Source organism: Gymnogyps californianus, chromosome Z, assembly GCF_018139145.2.
Source record: "Gymnogyps californianus isolate 813 chromosome Z, ASM1813914v2, whole genome shotgun sequence".
Lineage (NCBI taxonomy): Eukaryota > Metazoa > Chordata > Aves > Accipitriformes > Cathartidae > Gymnogyps > Gymnogyps californianus.
The window spans coordinates 13,406,267-13,419,560 of NC_059500.1; the positions used below are offsets into that span (position 1 = coordinate 13,406,267).

Genomic DNA, 13,294 nt, shown 5'->3' on the forward strand with positions numbered 1-13,294 from the left:
CCAGCAGGCCAGAAATTATCTGTGTGCGCATTCCAATCCCCAAAGAATTAACCTGATTGCAAAGACCACCAAAGGAGGTAGGAACACTGCAGTCCATCCCCTTGAAAGGAAAGGATAATGCTGCTTGCATAATTCTAAAGATGCAGAAAAGCCTCCACCACAGCTACACTGAACGTTCACAGACAAAAGCCCTTTGTCCCAGCAAGGACATCATCACTAACATTTACAAGCTCTATTTTAAGCAAGCAGGCAAGCAAATCAGAATGTACCACAATATGAGCTAGAAAAGGTTTGCTGTTATTCTTTAGTGTCTGCTACCCCTCTATTTTAAATGTTCCAATCACTGGATACTCTACGAGATTTGCTTCTGATGTTGTCTCAGAAGATGTAAACATACCTAACTAACTCACTTGAGGAGAAGGCAGCAACAGGGTTCAGCACTTACTCAGGAAGGAGTAATCTTTCACAATAACACAAGTGTGCAAAATTCATTAGAAGGCACAGAATATATAGGTGTGTTCCACTTGATTCCCATTTATTAAGCTGGATCTCTCTTGTGATCTCTCTGTTAAGTATTGCTTTAATTTAATTTTTTTTTTTTTGTAGAAGAAAGCCTCTTATCAGGGCATATTTGGCATAGAAGATTCCATTTACTGCAATGGATCCTTCCAGGCTGTCCATACATGTGGTAGTTAAGTTGGACTGACTACTGGAAAAAAATTTTGTATTAATCCAGCGTGGAAAGCAAGCCACACTGCTGGACACTGTTCAGATGCAACAAAGATCTTCACTTAGTCCCTCCTACTTTATACTACTCATTTTTACTGTATCTTCCTCCCAGTTACTAAAATTAAATTTCTTTCTCCCTGAAAAGATGAAACTTTAAGGTGAATGAGACACAGTCTTTTTCTAAGAGGACAGGAGGATATCAAATTAGATGACAGATTGGTGTACTTCATAGGGTACGTCAGGAAAATGCTGACTATAGCTGCTTTTTTATGTAATGTAGAGATAGTGAGCAGTTTTGCTGTTAGTCACAATATGAATTCAAAGAAAAGACTTCAACACTGCAGAGCTATATCCGGACTTCTAATCATGTAATTGAGATCAGAAACTGTCCCATTGTCACCCAATTATGAGTCACAATGAAGCACACACTGCCTGATCAGCTGAAGGACACGGCTGTGTTCCTGGAAACACAAGGCTCACTGGCATTTGGGAAGGGTGGCCAAGCCTTGGGTGGCCTGGTGAGGAGCGGGGGGCATTAAAGGCTAAAAGTCTTCTGCGATTCCAGACTGTCTTAATATTCTGCTGCAGTTAGGAAAGAAAGCACATACCAAGACACAAAAGAAAAAGAAAACAACATTGCAGCTAACAATACAGTTTCGTTTCAAAACAACTAATCTGGAGGTCAGCCCAGGGACCTGAATTTCAGTAAAGCTTTAGCAGCAGGAGCACAGTCTGTCATTGTTCGTGGCTGAAGAGGTTCTTATCCCTAATGAAGGAGCTAGAACTAATATGACATTGATTCTTCTTTTTCTCAATAATCCATGTCGCTCAGACGAGGTTCCTAGCAGCATATTCAGGGTTAAGAACACTGACGGTGGTGGGAAGCATTTGTGAGAGTAACTGTGGTTCCCAACTTTCCTGCTTTCATGGATTAACAAGCAGGCTCAGTCCATGAGGGCTGCCACATTCTTGAACTCTGCAATAAGAAGGAAATTGGACTTTGCTTTTCTTCAGTGGGTTGCTTTTTAGTGACACATCCTGGTTGTCATCTCTTTCTGTAAAACAAGAAGAAGAGACTAAAAAGCAAATGGCATTTGTTGTAAAGTGTGCACATACCTCTTCCCAGTTACCATTTCTGCATCCCTGCAAATTCATGTGGTTTTATATGCCACCATGGTTCTGCTCCTCTCCATCACTTTCAAGGACAATGAACATAACCGGCAATTAGCATGCAGCATTTTGTCATTTTTGACAGCTTTAATACCCTACTAACTCCCTAGCCATGTCAGCTAAATGGTGCTGCATCCCACAAAAAAGAAATAAATCACCTGCAAAAGCAAGAAATCTTTTAATTTAATGTAAGAAAAAGGATTCCAACAGTTGTCATTGAACCTGCAGCCAACAGGAAACATGGAGATAGATTCTTTGCATAGTTATTTCTACCTACACATGGACACAAAGGGCACATGGACACAAATCTTCTTTAAGACTTGACCAGAGCTGTGGCATTTGTCTCTAGCATGGAGTCTTGGAGCATTCACAGACTCCATTAGGAACTGGGGTTTGGGATCAATATAGGATTTTATTCGATTTGATATACAGGCACTCTAACACAAACTCTCTGGTAACTGGCTGCCCCATTGTATAAAACTCTTCATATTTGTCAGCAGATTTTCTGGAAAGATGTATCAGATGGTCTGTCCAACAGCCATCCACATACACGGCACAAATGTGTGCTGTTTGCTGTCAAGGCTGAAGGGCTGCCACATCTAAGGGTCACCACAGTTGTGCAGGTTGTCCCTTTAGGTCCTCTTTCATAGTGTCTCCAGATTGTACAGTATTTCCCTTGGAAAATCTATTTAGATTTACCAAGTTATCAAAAGTTTTTGAAAAATCTTCTTAGCTTGCTTGAATAATTTGTTATAATTTTTAAGATCATTAATATCTAATGTAAAGGGCTTCCTGACAATCTTGTAACTGTATCTTACTCTGTGCCTAACAGATCATTTCTCCACCTAGAATCCTACACAGAATTGTAGGACTTTTTTCCCTTTCCAGAGCTTTAATCAGTTTTCATTTCTTGTAGATTCATAAACTATCTTGCATCACTTGTTATTTTGCTGTCATGCATGTAACAGAATCGAATATTGTCATTTGCAGCTGTTATAAAGACAATGGTAATTAGTACAGTAATTTATATAGTAATGTGTGATCTCCACAGTGATCCATACAGTAATCTGAACTAGTAGGTGCTTCTCCTCTAATTTGTTAAAGGTGACAAAGGTGAATGTTCATGGAAAAATCTGTCACTTCTTCTCCTTAAACGTTTTGTGGGGTTTTAGGGGGTTGTTTTGTTTTTCTTTTGAACAGCTGCAATTAGGCTTATTCCTTCAGAGCAACAAACGCCAAATGCAGAACTTAATAAAATTCAGCACACTGTCAGAGAGCTTCCTACTGTTTTATACATAACCAGATACAAAATGCCTTTCCCTCTTCTTTCTCTGAGAGATCAGAAAAAGTAACTATGCTAGGAAATACTGAAGAGCACCATATAATATACTACTACATCACCACCACGATAACTAGCTCCGACCAAAGTAGGCATCTAGAAGCTGGTAAAATCCAGCAGCACTCAGTTTGATCTGAAGCCCTTAGGAAGCTCTTCCCAGGCAGGGCAGGGCAGGGCAGGGGCCACAAGCCCCGATGGAGTTTGACACCACGCAGAAGTTTTACTGACAGGGCCTGACACCGTTTCCAAAGCTGGTTTTCCCAGCGGAGGATGCCAGGTGCTGCCCCAGCCACTGCCCAGCGGTCTGCGCTCCCAGCTGCCTCCCCAGGGTGGTGCCAGGCTTCTGGGGCCAGGCCTTTTGCTATGGGCCGAGGAGGCACATGTGTTGTGGAGACTGTTCAGCACCTTCCTCAGCAAAATCTGCTGCAAATAGAAAGGAGCTAAACGTGCTCAGGAATGGAGTACTTGTTGCCAAAGTCTGTGTTTTCTTCCTGGACTTAAAATAATTCTTTTATTTCCCTTATCTGAAGATTAATTAGGTGCTAATGCTTCTCGAGGCAGCGTTAATCTTTGCAGACCCCTAAATTTACACATACTCAGTGTCTGCACGTCCACACTGTACTACCAATAACCACTGCTGATAGGTCTGAGAGGTAGAACACTACCATTTCTTTCTGCAGCTGCTGCTGAACAGTTATTTGCAGCCAGACAGTAGCATCTTATCCTGTTAGAAAAGCAATAAAGAGGGTAATGTGGACAGCATCAGAGTCATTGTAAACTTGGCCACTCTTCTTCAGGAGCAGTGGGAAGGAAACTGCCTCCCGACAGAATAATAAAACATCATAAGCAACACATTCAACATTCAAAATGAGTCTCCATTCTTATCTTAAAGAAAAAAATAGCATCAGAGGCAGGAGTTTAGACATGGATAAATGTGTCCAGGCAAAGGAAAGAGTAGGAGCCTAGATAATCTATGCATGAGACGTAAACTAGAGGGCTTTAAACCACTTTGCTACGTGAGTTTCAGCTATGTGCAGCTGTGAGTGTTTCAATGCTCAAGAGTCATGAAGCGTGAACGTACCATGCCATTCCTAACTTTTCTGTAGAGGCAGAATTTATTTTTTTATTAATACAAATTCTCCCTAAGCCTCTCCCTCCCTTCATTTCTGGATTTCTGTTTGGTTATACAGTTATATTCACGGTCCCTTACATCCACTGTCTTCACCCTAAATCCTATTCCCCCCACCCCGTCAGAAGAATGTTGCTGCAAATGGCTCTGCAGTTTTCTCCCTGCTTCTACTTAACAGGCCTTCTGTTCCAAAACCTGCTTAGTTTTGGTTTTGGAAATGCTCACCAAAGTTGTAAAGTCAGAAAAATGTTAAAACTTACAAAACATCATCATCTCCCATGCACAGAAACTTTTTCTGTATTGACCTATATTGTTATTGGTAAATGAAGGACACAGAAGTACAGACATATGGTCATATTGCATTCCTGCGTATACGTGCCTAAGCTTTTACTGATTTCACCCAATGACAACGAACTAGATGTGCTTTAAAAAAAAAAAAAAAAAACAACCATGATCCTTATAACAGTAAATTGGTACATGCTTTGTGAGAATGACCTATTTCTAGTTGTTTTTTTCTTAGAGGAATTTACAATAGGGAAGAAAAACAATCAGGAAATGGTTTCTCCAAGAGACTGATATAATTATGAAGCTGGCAAAGAAAAAGTTAGCTTCACTCAAAATGTTGGTGAGAACGAGAGGAAGGGTCATACCCACAGCATCCAACCTCAGCTGGGCAGCAGCACGAGGCACGCTGTGTGCTGCAGAGCCTACTGCTGAGCCTTTTACAGAGCAAACCACTCCTACTTGTGAAACGCTCCCTCTGAGATACTTACCTTTAAAAACTAATCACCCGCTCTTCACAGAGCCTGCTGAAAATGTCTCACTGATTCTGATGGGTACCAGGGAACTTAGCACACAGTCCCACTCCACTTAACTCAGCAGACAAGTCCCCCTCAAACCTCATCAGAGATCTGGCTCCTTAGTTATTCTGGTGGTGCACAGCCATTAGGTGAGCATTACCTTTAACACAAACCCAAAGCTGAGTCTTCTCCTGAGTCTTCCTGGTTTTGTGCCTCTCTGAAACTTTACTGTTCATTTTAATTTGGGAACGGTGTAGAGGTATGTTCTTGACTAATAGAGGTATGTTCTTGACTAATAATTGTAAATTAAAAGCTCATAAGGGTACTTCCCAAACATGGGAAATGACAACTAGCTTTTGACTGACTCTTCTGAGAAGGCAGGAAGACTGGAAATGCTGACTCTTTGGCTTAAGGTACTATGATACACAGCTCCAGCTGGATATTAAATGAAATATGCAGGCTAGACAGTCAAGTTAGAGAATCAGACACAGAGACACAGACACGCACACACAAACAATTTTAAAGATATTTAAAACCTTCAAAGTCTTTCTGTGCTGACTAAACACCCAAAACATCATTAACAGAAACTCTCCATACCAGAGCTTTTGATACCAGATGCGCTTCCCCTTGAAAATGAGTAACAAGAAATTCCAGAGCATTATTCTATATCACTGCATTCAGATTTGTTCCCGCTCTCAATTTTGGCTTACACAATTAACTCAAAAAATGAAGGCAGAAATAAATGCTGTTTTTCAAAGCCAAAATACAAAACAGAAAATAAAATCTGGACTCTATCTGTGTGTTGAATACGCCCACAGACCAGCCACTGAGGAGAATTTAACACAGAACTAACTTCTAAGTAACTTAAAGAGAAACATTTGCTATTCTTTGTCAAGTCCTTGAAGTACTTCCTCACTTGCTGGAGTTAACGCTAACGAGCCACTTTGTAAGCACCAGAAATCTGTCTGTTCCGTTAGTATTTGTGATTTCATGGAAGGACGCATTCCTCAATATTTTTCAGGAAGTACCAACATGATTTCCCAGAAGAAGGAAAAAAAAGCAACACACAGCCTTAAAAGGGTAATCAATCTTTATCTCTGATGGATATCTGGTTGTCTCCCCTCCCTACTGCTCTAACATGCATGTCAGATACATTCAGCACATAAATCTATACCTATGCTATTTTAATTTCTGCTCATCAGTTCACCTTTAAATAAAGCAGGAAAAGAATGGAAAAAATCCAACATCTTACAGCATGCATGAGCAGCTGAAGAAATCTCTTTTTAACGGGACAAACCTACCTATGAGGAGATGCTGACCAAATCTGAATGCATTACAAGAATGAGTTCCCCAGTAAAGAATCATGTTCTTTTAATAAAATGGTGTTTCTATGCTTGCACGAGTCAAATATGGAGTTGGCAAAACATAAGGCATGAAAAAGCCAGACATCACCTTTGTACCAGTATTTAATGGAAGCAAGGGGTCTGCAGTGTCTTGTGCAAAAGCTGATGGGAAAGTGGGTGAAGTGACATGAGTAAATAGTATAAAAAACAGTATTCAATAAGAACACCAGAAAAATTAATAAATGCAATAATCACCTTCACTAAAACCAGGGCTGCTTTAAAGATTCAAATCCTCTTTCGGTGCCTGCGTCCCACCCTCACTTCCAGTCCCCCAAACCGCAGCTGAGCGGAGCTTGCCATTCCCCCTACTCACCTCCTCCTACTGCCAGTTGGCAAGCCTAAGGATGATGTGACAACAGCTTGTTTCAGCCTGTTGACAACTGTTTTAAACATGATGAGGGTTCAGATGTGGATACAAGCGTCTCAGCAGAGAAGTGGTTAGAGGAAATGTATTACCTCCTGACAGGCAGGGATACCCTACCCGGAGGTACCCAGCAGCTTGGAAGACCTGACCAAGTAGTCAACAGCAAGGAGATTCCAGCAACGGACACCATGCCCAATTCACTTGTCCCAACTTACCAACTTAGAGAAAACAACCTTCCACATGTAGCCTGTCATGTACTGCTGTCTTCAAACACTGCAACCCCCAAAAAAGCATTGCCCAGCCTTAACCATATACTTATAGTTAAGGAACTTAGTATCTGTGTAACAATCCTGTGAATAAACACACAATGTTGGGCAGGAAGGCAATACACAAACAACCCTTCTGATCTGCGCTTCATGATTAGGGGGCTTTGCTGGAGCAGACGCCAGCATCACTGGGACATACCTTTCTCCTCCCTGCTCTCACAGACAGAAAAGCAAGCCACACCCAAGGGGAATCCCATATATACGCAGAGAGGTTCCGTGATGTACCCATGGAGCCAGTTCACAGTCTTTTCGTTGTTCAAATCAGAACCACAGAACAAGTAGATGAAGAAGCAAAAGGTTTAAAAGAACATTTTGCATACTCTTCTTCAAAGCACAAATGGCTATGACTTCTGTGACTTTTTTTGTTGTTTTCTTCACAAAGATTTCAACAATTGACAAATAATCATCACGTGGACAAAGCTCTTCGTATCCTGGTCACAAAAGAGGCTGTTTACTATGGAATAGCACAGATCACATGGTCTAAGATCCTGTGCTGCACAACTAATCTATATTCAGGCAGCTAATTGACAAGGATAGGAAGGCTGAAGCCAGATTTGTAACAGTTAAGTCATTTGCAAAACTCCTTTTTTGTGGCATTTTTAGTTAGAGCCATGCCTTCTATCTTCATTTAGAAATTGTTTTCTCCAAAGTTACTAAAAAAATTTCCTCTACTTCTTTAGTTGCCCCTGTGTCTGTATACTAACAGAAAAAACCAACAGACTGGTAATTGGTATCCAATGGGCATATTGATCACTTGGATATTTCCTTTGTTAGGTTTCAGGATGTCTTCCTCTTGAATGAGTCCCAATTATCATGATGCACAGGACTAAATTAATCTCTCCTACAATTTGCTTGGCTTCAGAGTAGTTACTTTGAAGCTAAGGATGGCCTGATAATAGTCCTAGGTGATTACTCCTGAATTTGTATGGTGATGTTTGCAGGACACAGATAATACTCCTGTCTGCAAATGTAATCCCTTATCACTGATGACAAAGGCATTTTATCAACTGACTGCAAGTGGGAACAGGATCAGGAAATTACGCTGCAAAGTGCACCTGTCAGTAGGGTTAGATCCAGGTAGACACAAAGAACATGCATTTGGATGACCGACTTGCTTAAAAGCATCGAATTCCAAGGAGGTACTTTCACCTTCTGCATGTTTTTGTCTTCTGCAATAAAATAAAAGTCCTTCTGTGATTGATTTTATCCTAAGGTATCTTACCCTATTAAATGGACTTTAAATGTGCTGCTTTTGGTAATGAGGTCATGCAGAGTGAATAAGCAAACAGTAACACTATCTCTAGTAAAAAATTTTGCAGAAAATTTATCAGGAGGCATGTTAGTTCTCTACTATGAACTACGATTTTATTGCAAATAGTAGGTATTTTACATAAATAATTTTATACACTAACAGATCTATTTAAATGGGACAATAAATACATCTTTCCCTTTGTTTTTACAAAACTGCCAAGTTCATGTGGCACTAGATTTTTTCTTTTGCCAATTAGAAGAATTGGACTTGCTGTTTCTCAGTGTTCTGGTTCGTGTGGGTTTAGAAAGAATAATAACAGGCCAATCCAACACTCAATAAAACTAAAAGAGTCACTCAACAAGTACCATTCAAATATGAAAACACATATTTTTAGTTAGGCAGAATAGCTTTCCTGAAACTTGTTCGTAATAATGTCTTCACAATTGCCTTCTGATGCCAGTTAGACTACTGGATTAAGCCATCAAGTGTTACAGAAAGGAAATTATAGATTTTTTTGAACAGTTACCCAAAATTTGAAGTTGTTTTGAGTTCTAGGAAATCTCAAGTTTTGCTGCTGTTGGGTTTTTTTAAGCAGTCTTTTATTTGTGAAGATTGACAACACTCAATCAGTGGATTGCCTCCTTGTTTCAGTCTAGTAAGGGCAGCTGACCTGTGATTCAGAGAAGCACAGGATATATCTAAACTGGGAAGATGACAGTCAAAGTCAAAGAGGACGAACAGTAGTAGTTCTCTCCATAGTAATAAGAACAGTTGAGACGCTAATGCAGATAGGACAAAAGCATTTCCAAAAGCATTACAGGAACCACAGTAAAGGAGTTCCCATCATACTTTTTGCAATGCTGGTGAAAAAGCTTTTTCCAGTCTCCGCTTGCTGTTAATGTGCCTTCCACACAGAGCACAGACAATCAGCAAGGAGCCCTTCTGCTGATCAGTATAAGAACTAGTGTAAATGGACCCATACAAATTATAGATGGAAACGGTTATTTGATTAAACTCTTAATGGTTTTGCCACTTTCTGATTCTACCTACAGCATATTTTCCAGGGTTTTTCCTTGATGGGGCATGAACTACAACTCTGATTCACATTGGCTACAAGTTACTAGAACAGGCAGAGTAAGGTATCATGTTGTGGTTACTAAGGAGCAATTTTGGCTCTGATTCAGCTCAGGGTTTAAACACATGGGCAAGTCCATGTGCAGGAAGCTCACATGTGAGTAGATTAGAAGAAACACTTATGTATCCATTATAAAGCAAATAGTTTCAAATTCCTTTTTTATATCACACCTGACCTGGAATGCCCCTGTCATTCTTTGTGGTTTTGCAACCACAATTGCCTTTTTCTACTCTGTTTTTTCTCCTTGTTGCTGTAACCAAGCCAGCTACTCCCCACACACGCTGAGCTAGCACAGAGCAACAACCTATTGACTAGGCAAGATTCACATTAACTCATCAGAAGCTTAAAATGAATTAAATCATCATGGAAAAGATGTTTGTGTGTCATGTCTTTTGTATTATAGCAATCTCATAGGAGTTCATTGTTAAAAAAAAAAGAAAAAAGAATTGCAAAAGTATAAGATGGATGCTATTTTGCAGTTAGTTTCTGCTCTTTTACTGTTTTGCAAAATTGAAGACATTTGGAGCAATAAGCTTCTTCAAAAGTTTCCTATTCTTGCTTTATTCTGGACTATTAACTAGAACTTTTTTATCTTGTATTAATAATCCCTTTGAAGTACAAATGTGATGTTGATTATTGCAAACTGTGAAGTGTGGATTAATTTGGAGAAGCCCTTTTTATTCAACAGGCTATAATTCACATTCATTAGCTAAACTTTAAAACAGGACTTATGTGGTGTACTGCTCACCAGCAACAGACACCTGTACTTACATACCCACAAAAGAGAGAGAATTGTGTCAAAGCACAAGACAGCAGAGCAGTTAAGTCAGAGCACCAAAAAGAACCACTCCAAAACCTCTGGTAAGTGGGTAACACACACAAAATTGTTAGTAGGAAAGTCCTTCCGTCCTCCTGTTCTCAGCAGTGTGTGCTTGGGTTCAGTGCAAGCAAAGCAGATGACGTGATAAAAAGAGTCATTAAAAACATGCATGCCAGAAATTATTTGCTTGGAAACTCTGGCACCACAGTACATATTATGACTCTGCCTTCTTTGAGCATCAAAGTTGAGAATCCTATTTTTCAGCAATGTTAAGTCCTCATTTCCTCCCTAATTTCTTGCAGGAAATAGAGGAGATGGAAAAGATGGCATATATTTAGCTACCACTGGTTTCTTCTTCAGTTAGTGATCAAATCCATTTGTTGAGAAATTCTTATCATTTGTACAATGTAAAAGAAATCCTGTTGGATATTATCATGGTATCTCGTTGAAGTGGAAAAACTGGACTAGGGGCAGGGAATGCTTGGTTTTGTCTTTTTTTTTTTTTCCTTTTTTTTTAAGAAGGAAAAAAATACTGCTGGCTAGTTGGCAGCAGTGACAAGCCTTGTCTGAATGGAGACTCTTTTACTAAAGCAAACAACTAGAGGCAAAAAAAAGAAAGAAAATTATACCTACTTTAAAGTTGGCTCAACGAGTATTTATCTCATTTTGGATAATACCCGAACAAGTACTAAGTACTATTTTGCCTCAGTCTTCACTGTCAATGTCTCTTCCCATACCTCTTGAGTGGATGGACCGCAAGACGGAGACTGGGGGAGCAAAGTCTCTCCCACTGTAAGAGAAGATCAGGTTCGAGACCACCTGAGGAACCTGAACATACATAAGTCCGTGGGACCTGACAAGAGGCATCCCAGAGTCCCGAGGCAACTGGCTGATGTAGTTGCCAAGCCACTCTCCATGATATTTGAAAAGTCATGGCAGTCAGGTAAAGTCCCCAGTGACTGGAAAAAGGGAAACATTGCACCCATTTTTAAAAAGGGTAAAAAGCAGGACCGTGGAAACTGCTGACCTGTCAGCCTCACCTCTGTGCCTGGGAAGATCATGGAACAGATCCTCCTAGAAGCTATGCTGAGGCACATGGAGGACAGGGAGGTGATTCGAGACAGCCAGCACGGCTTCACCAAGGGGAAGTCCTGCCTGATCAACCCAGTGGCCTTCTGTGATGGAGTGACTACATCAGTGGAGAAGGGAAGAGCTACAGATGTCATCTATCTGGACTTCTGTAAGGCCTTTGACACGGTCCCCAACAACATCCTTCTCTCTAAATTGGAGAGAGGTGGATTTGATGGATGGACTATTCGGTGGATAAGGAATTGGCTGGATGGTCGCACCCAGAAAATAGTGGTCAACAGCTCAATGTCTGGATGGAGAACAGTGATGAGTGCTGTCCCTCAGGGGTCCATATTGAGACAAGTACTGTTTGATACCTTCATCAATGACATAGACAGTGGGATCGAGTGCACTCTCAGCAAGTTTGCAGATGACACCAAGCTGAGTGGTGCGGTTGACATGCCTGAGGGACGGGATGCCATCCAGAGGGACCTGGACAAGCTCGAGAAGTGGGCCCATGTGAACCTCATGAGGTTCAACAAGGCCAAGTGCAAGGTCCTGCACCTGGGTCAGGGCAACCCCCGGTATCAATAGAGGCTGGGGGATGAAGGGATTGAGAGCAGCTCTGAGGAGAAGGACTTGGGGGTACTGGTGGATGAAAAGCTGGACATGAGCCAGCAACGTGCACTCACAGCCCAGAAGGCCAGCTGTATCCTGGGCTGCATCAAAAGAAGCATGGCCAGAAGGTTGAGGGAAGTGATTCTGCCCCTCTACTCCACTCTGGTGAGACCCCGCCTGGAGTACTGCGTCCAGCTCTGGAGTCCTCAGTACAGGAAAGACATGGACCTGTTGGAGCGGGTCCAGAGAAGGGCCACAGAAATGATCAGAGGGATGGAACAGCTCTCCTATGAAGAAAGGCTGAGAGAGCTGGGGTTGTTCAGCCTGGAGAAGAGAAGGCTCCAGGGACACCTTATTGCGGCCTTTCAGTACTTAAAGGGAGCTTATAAGAAAGATGGAGAAAGACTTTTTAGTAGGCCCTGTAGTGATACAACAAGGGGTAATGGTTTTAAACAAAAAGAGGGTAGATTCAGACTAGATATAAGGAAGACATTTTTTACGATGAGGGTGGTGAAACACTGGAAGAGGTTGCCCTGACAGGCTGTAGATGCCCCATCCCTGAAAACATTCAAGGTCAGGTTGGACGGGGCTCTGAGCAACCTGACCTAGTTGAAGATGTCCCTCCTGCTCATTGCAGGGGGGTTGGACTAGATGATCTTTAAAGGTCCCTTCCAACCCAAACCATTCTATGATTCTATGAAAACCATCAGTTTTGGCTGAGCTGGTGCTCAGCTGATCCATCCCTGGATCTGACTACGGTAACACAAAGGCTAGCTCTGACACAAGGAAGGAGAGAGGATTATCCAGTGAGTGGTGATAGGAAGGGCAGGATCACCATTTCCAGTGTCAGGTTGCATTCATCTTGGCTTAAAATGATTGTGGAACTATACCTTAAGTGATTTTTTTTTTTTTTTAGTAGATTATGGAAGATACTGGCTGAAAGGCCTGGAGATGTAAACATTGTCTTCTCACAAACAATGCCACACATATAGCAGCACTTCTAACATCCTGATTGTAAGTACAAAAACAACTCTTCCTTTTCCCCTTGCTTCCCCTTTCCCCCAAGTTTTTGTTTTTTCTGCTAAACATGCCTACAAACCTGTCAATTAATACATCCATGGGGTGCAGAGCAGCCTACAGC

At 41.3% G+C, this 13,294-nt stretch overlaps 1 protein-coding gene across 1 annotated transcript in view; it reads right to left on the reverse strand.

Moving 5' to 3' along the window:
* Window positions 1–1,711: 1,711 nt before the first annotated feature.
* MOB3B (MOB kinase activator 3B) overlaps window positions 1,712–13,294 on the reverse strand; it is a 61,731-nt gene continuing 50,148 nt past the window's right edge. Inside the window, exon 3 of the mRNA XM_050913158.1 lies at window positions 1,712–1,784. Coding sequence (XP_050769115.1) covers window positions 1,755–1,784 — 30 coding nt within the window. The 3' untranslated portion in view covers window positions 1,712–1,754. The remainder of the gene's footprint in view (window positions 1,785–13,294) is intronic.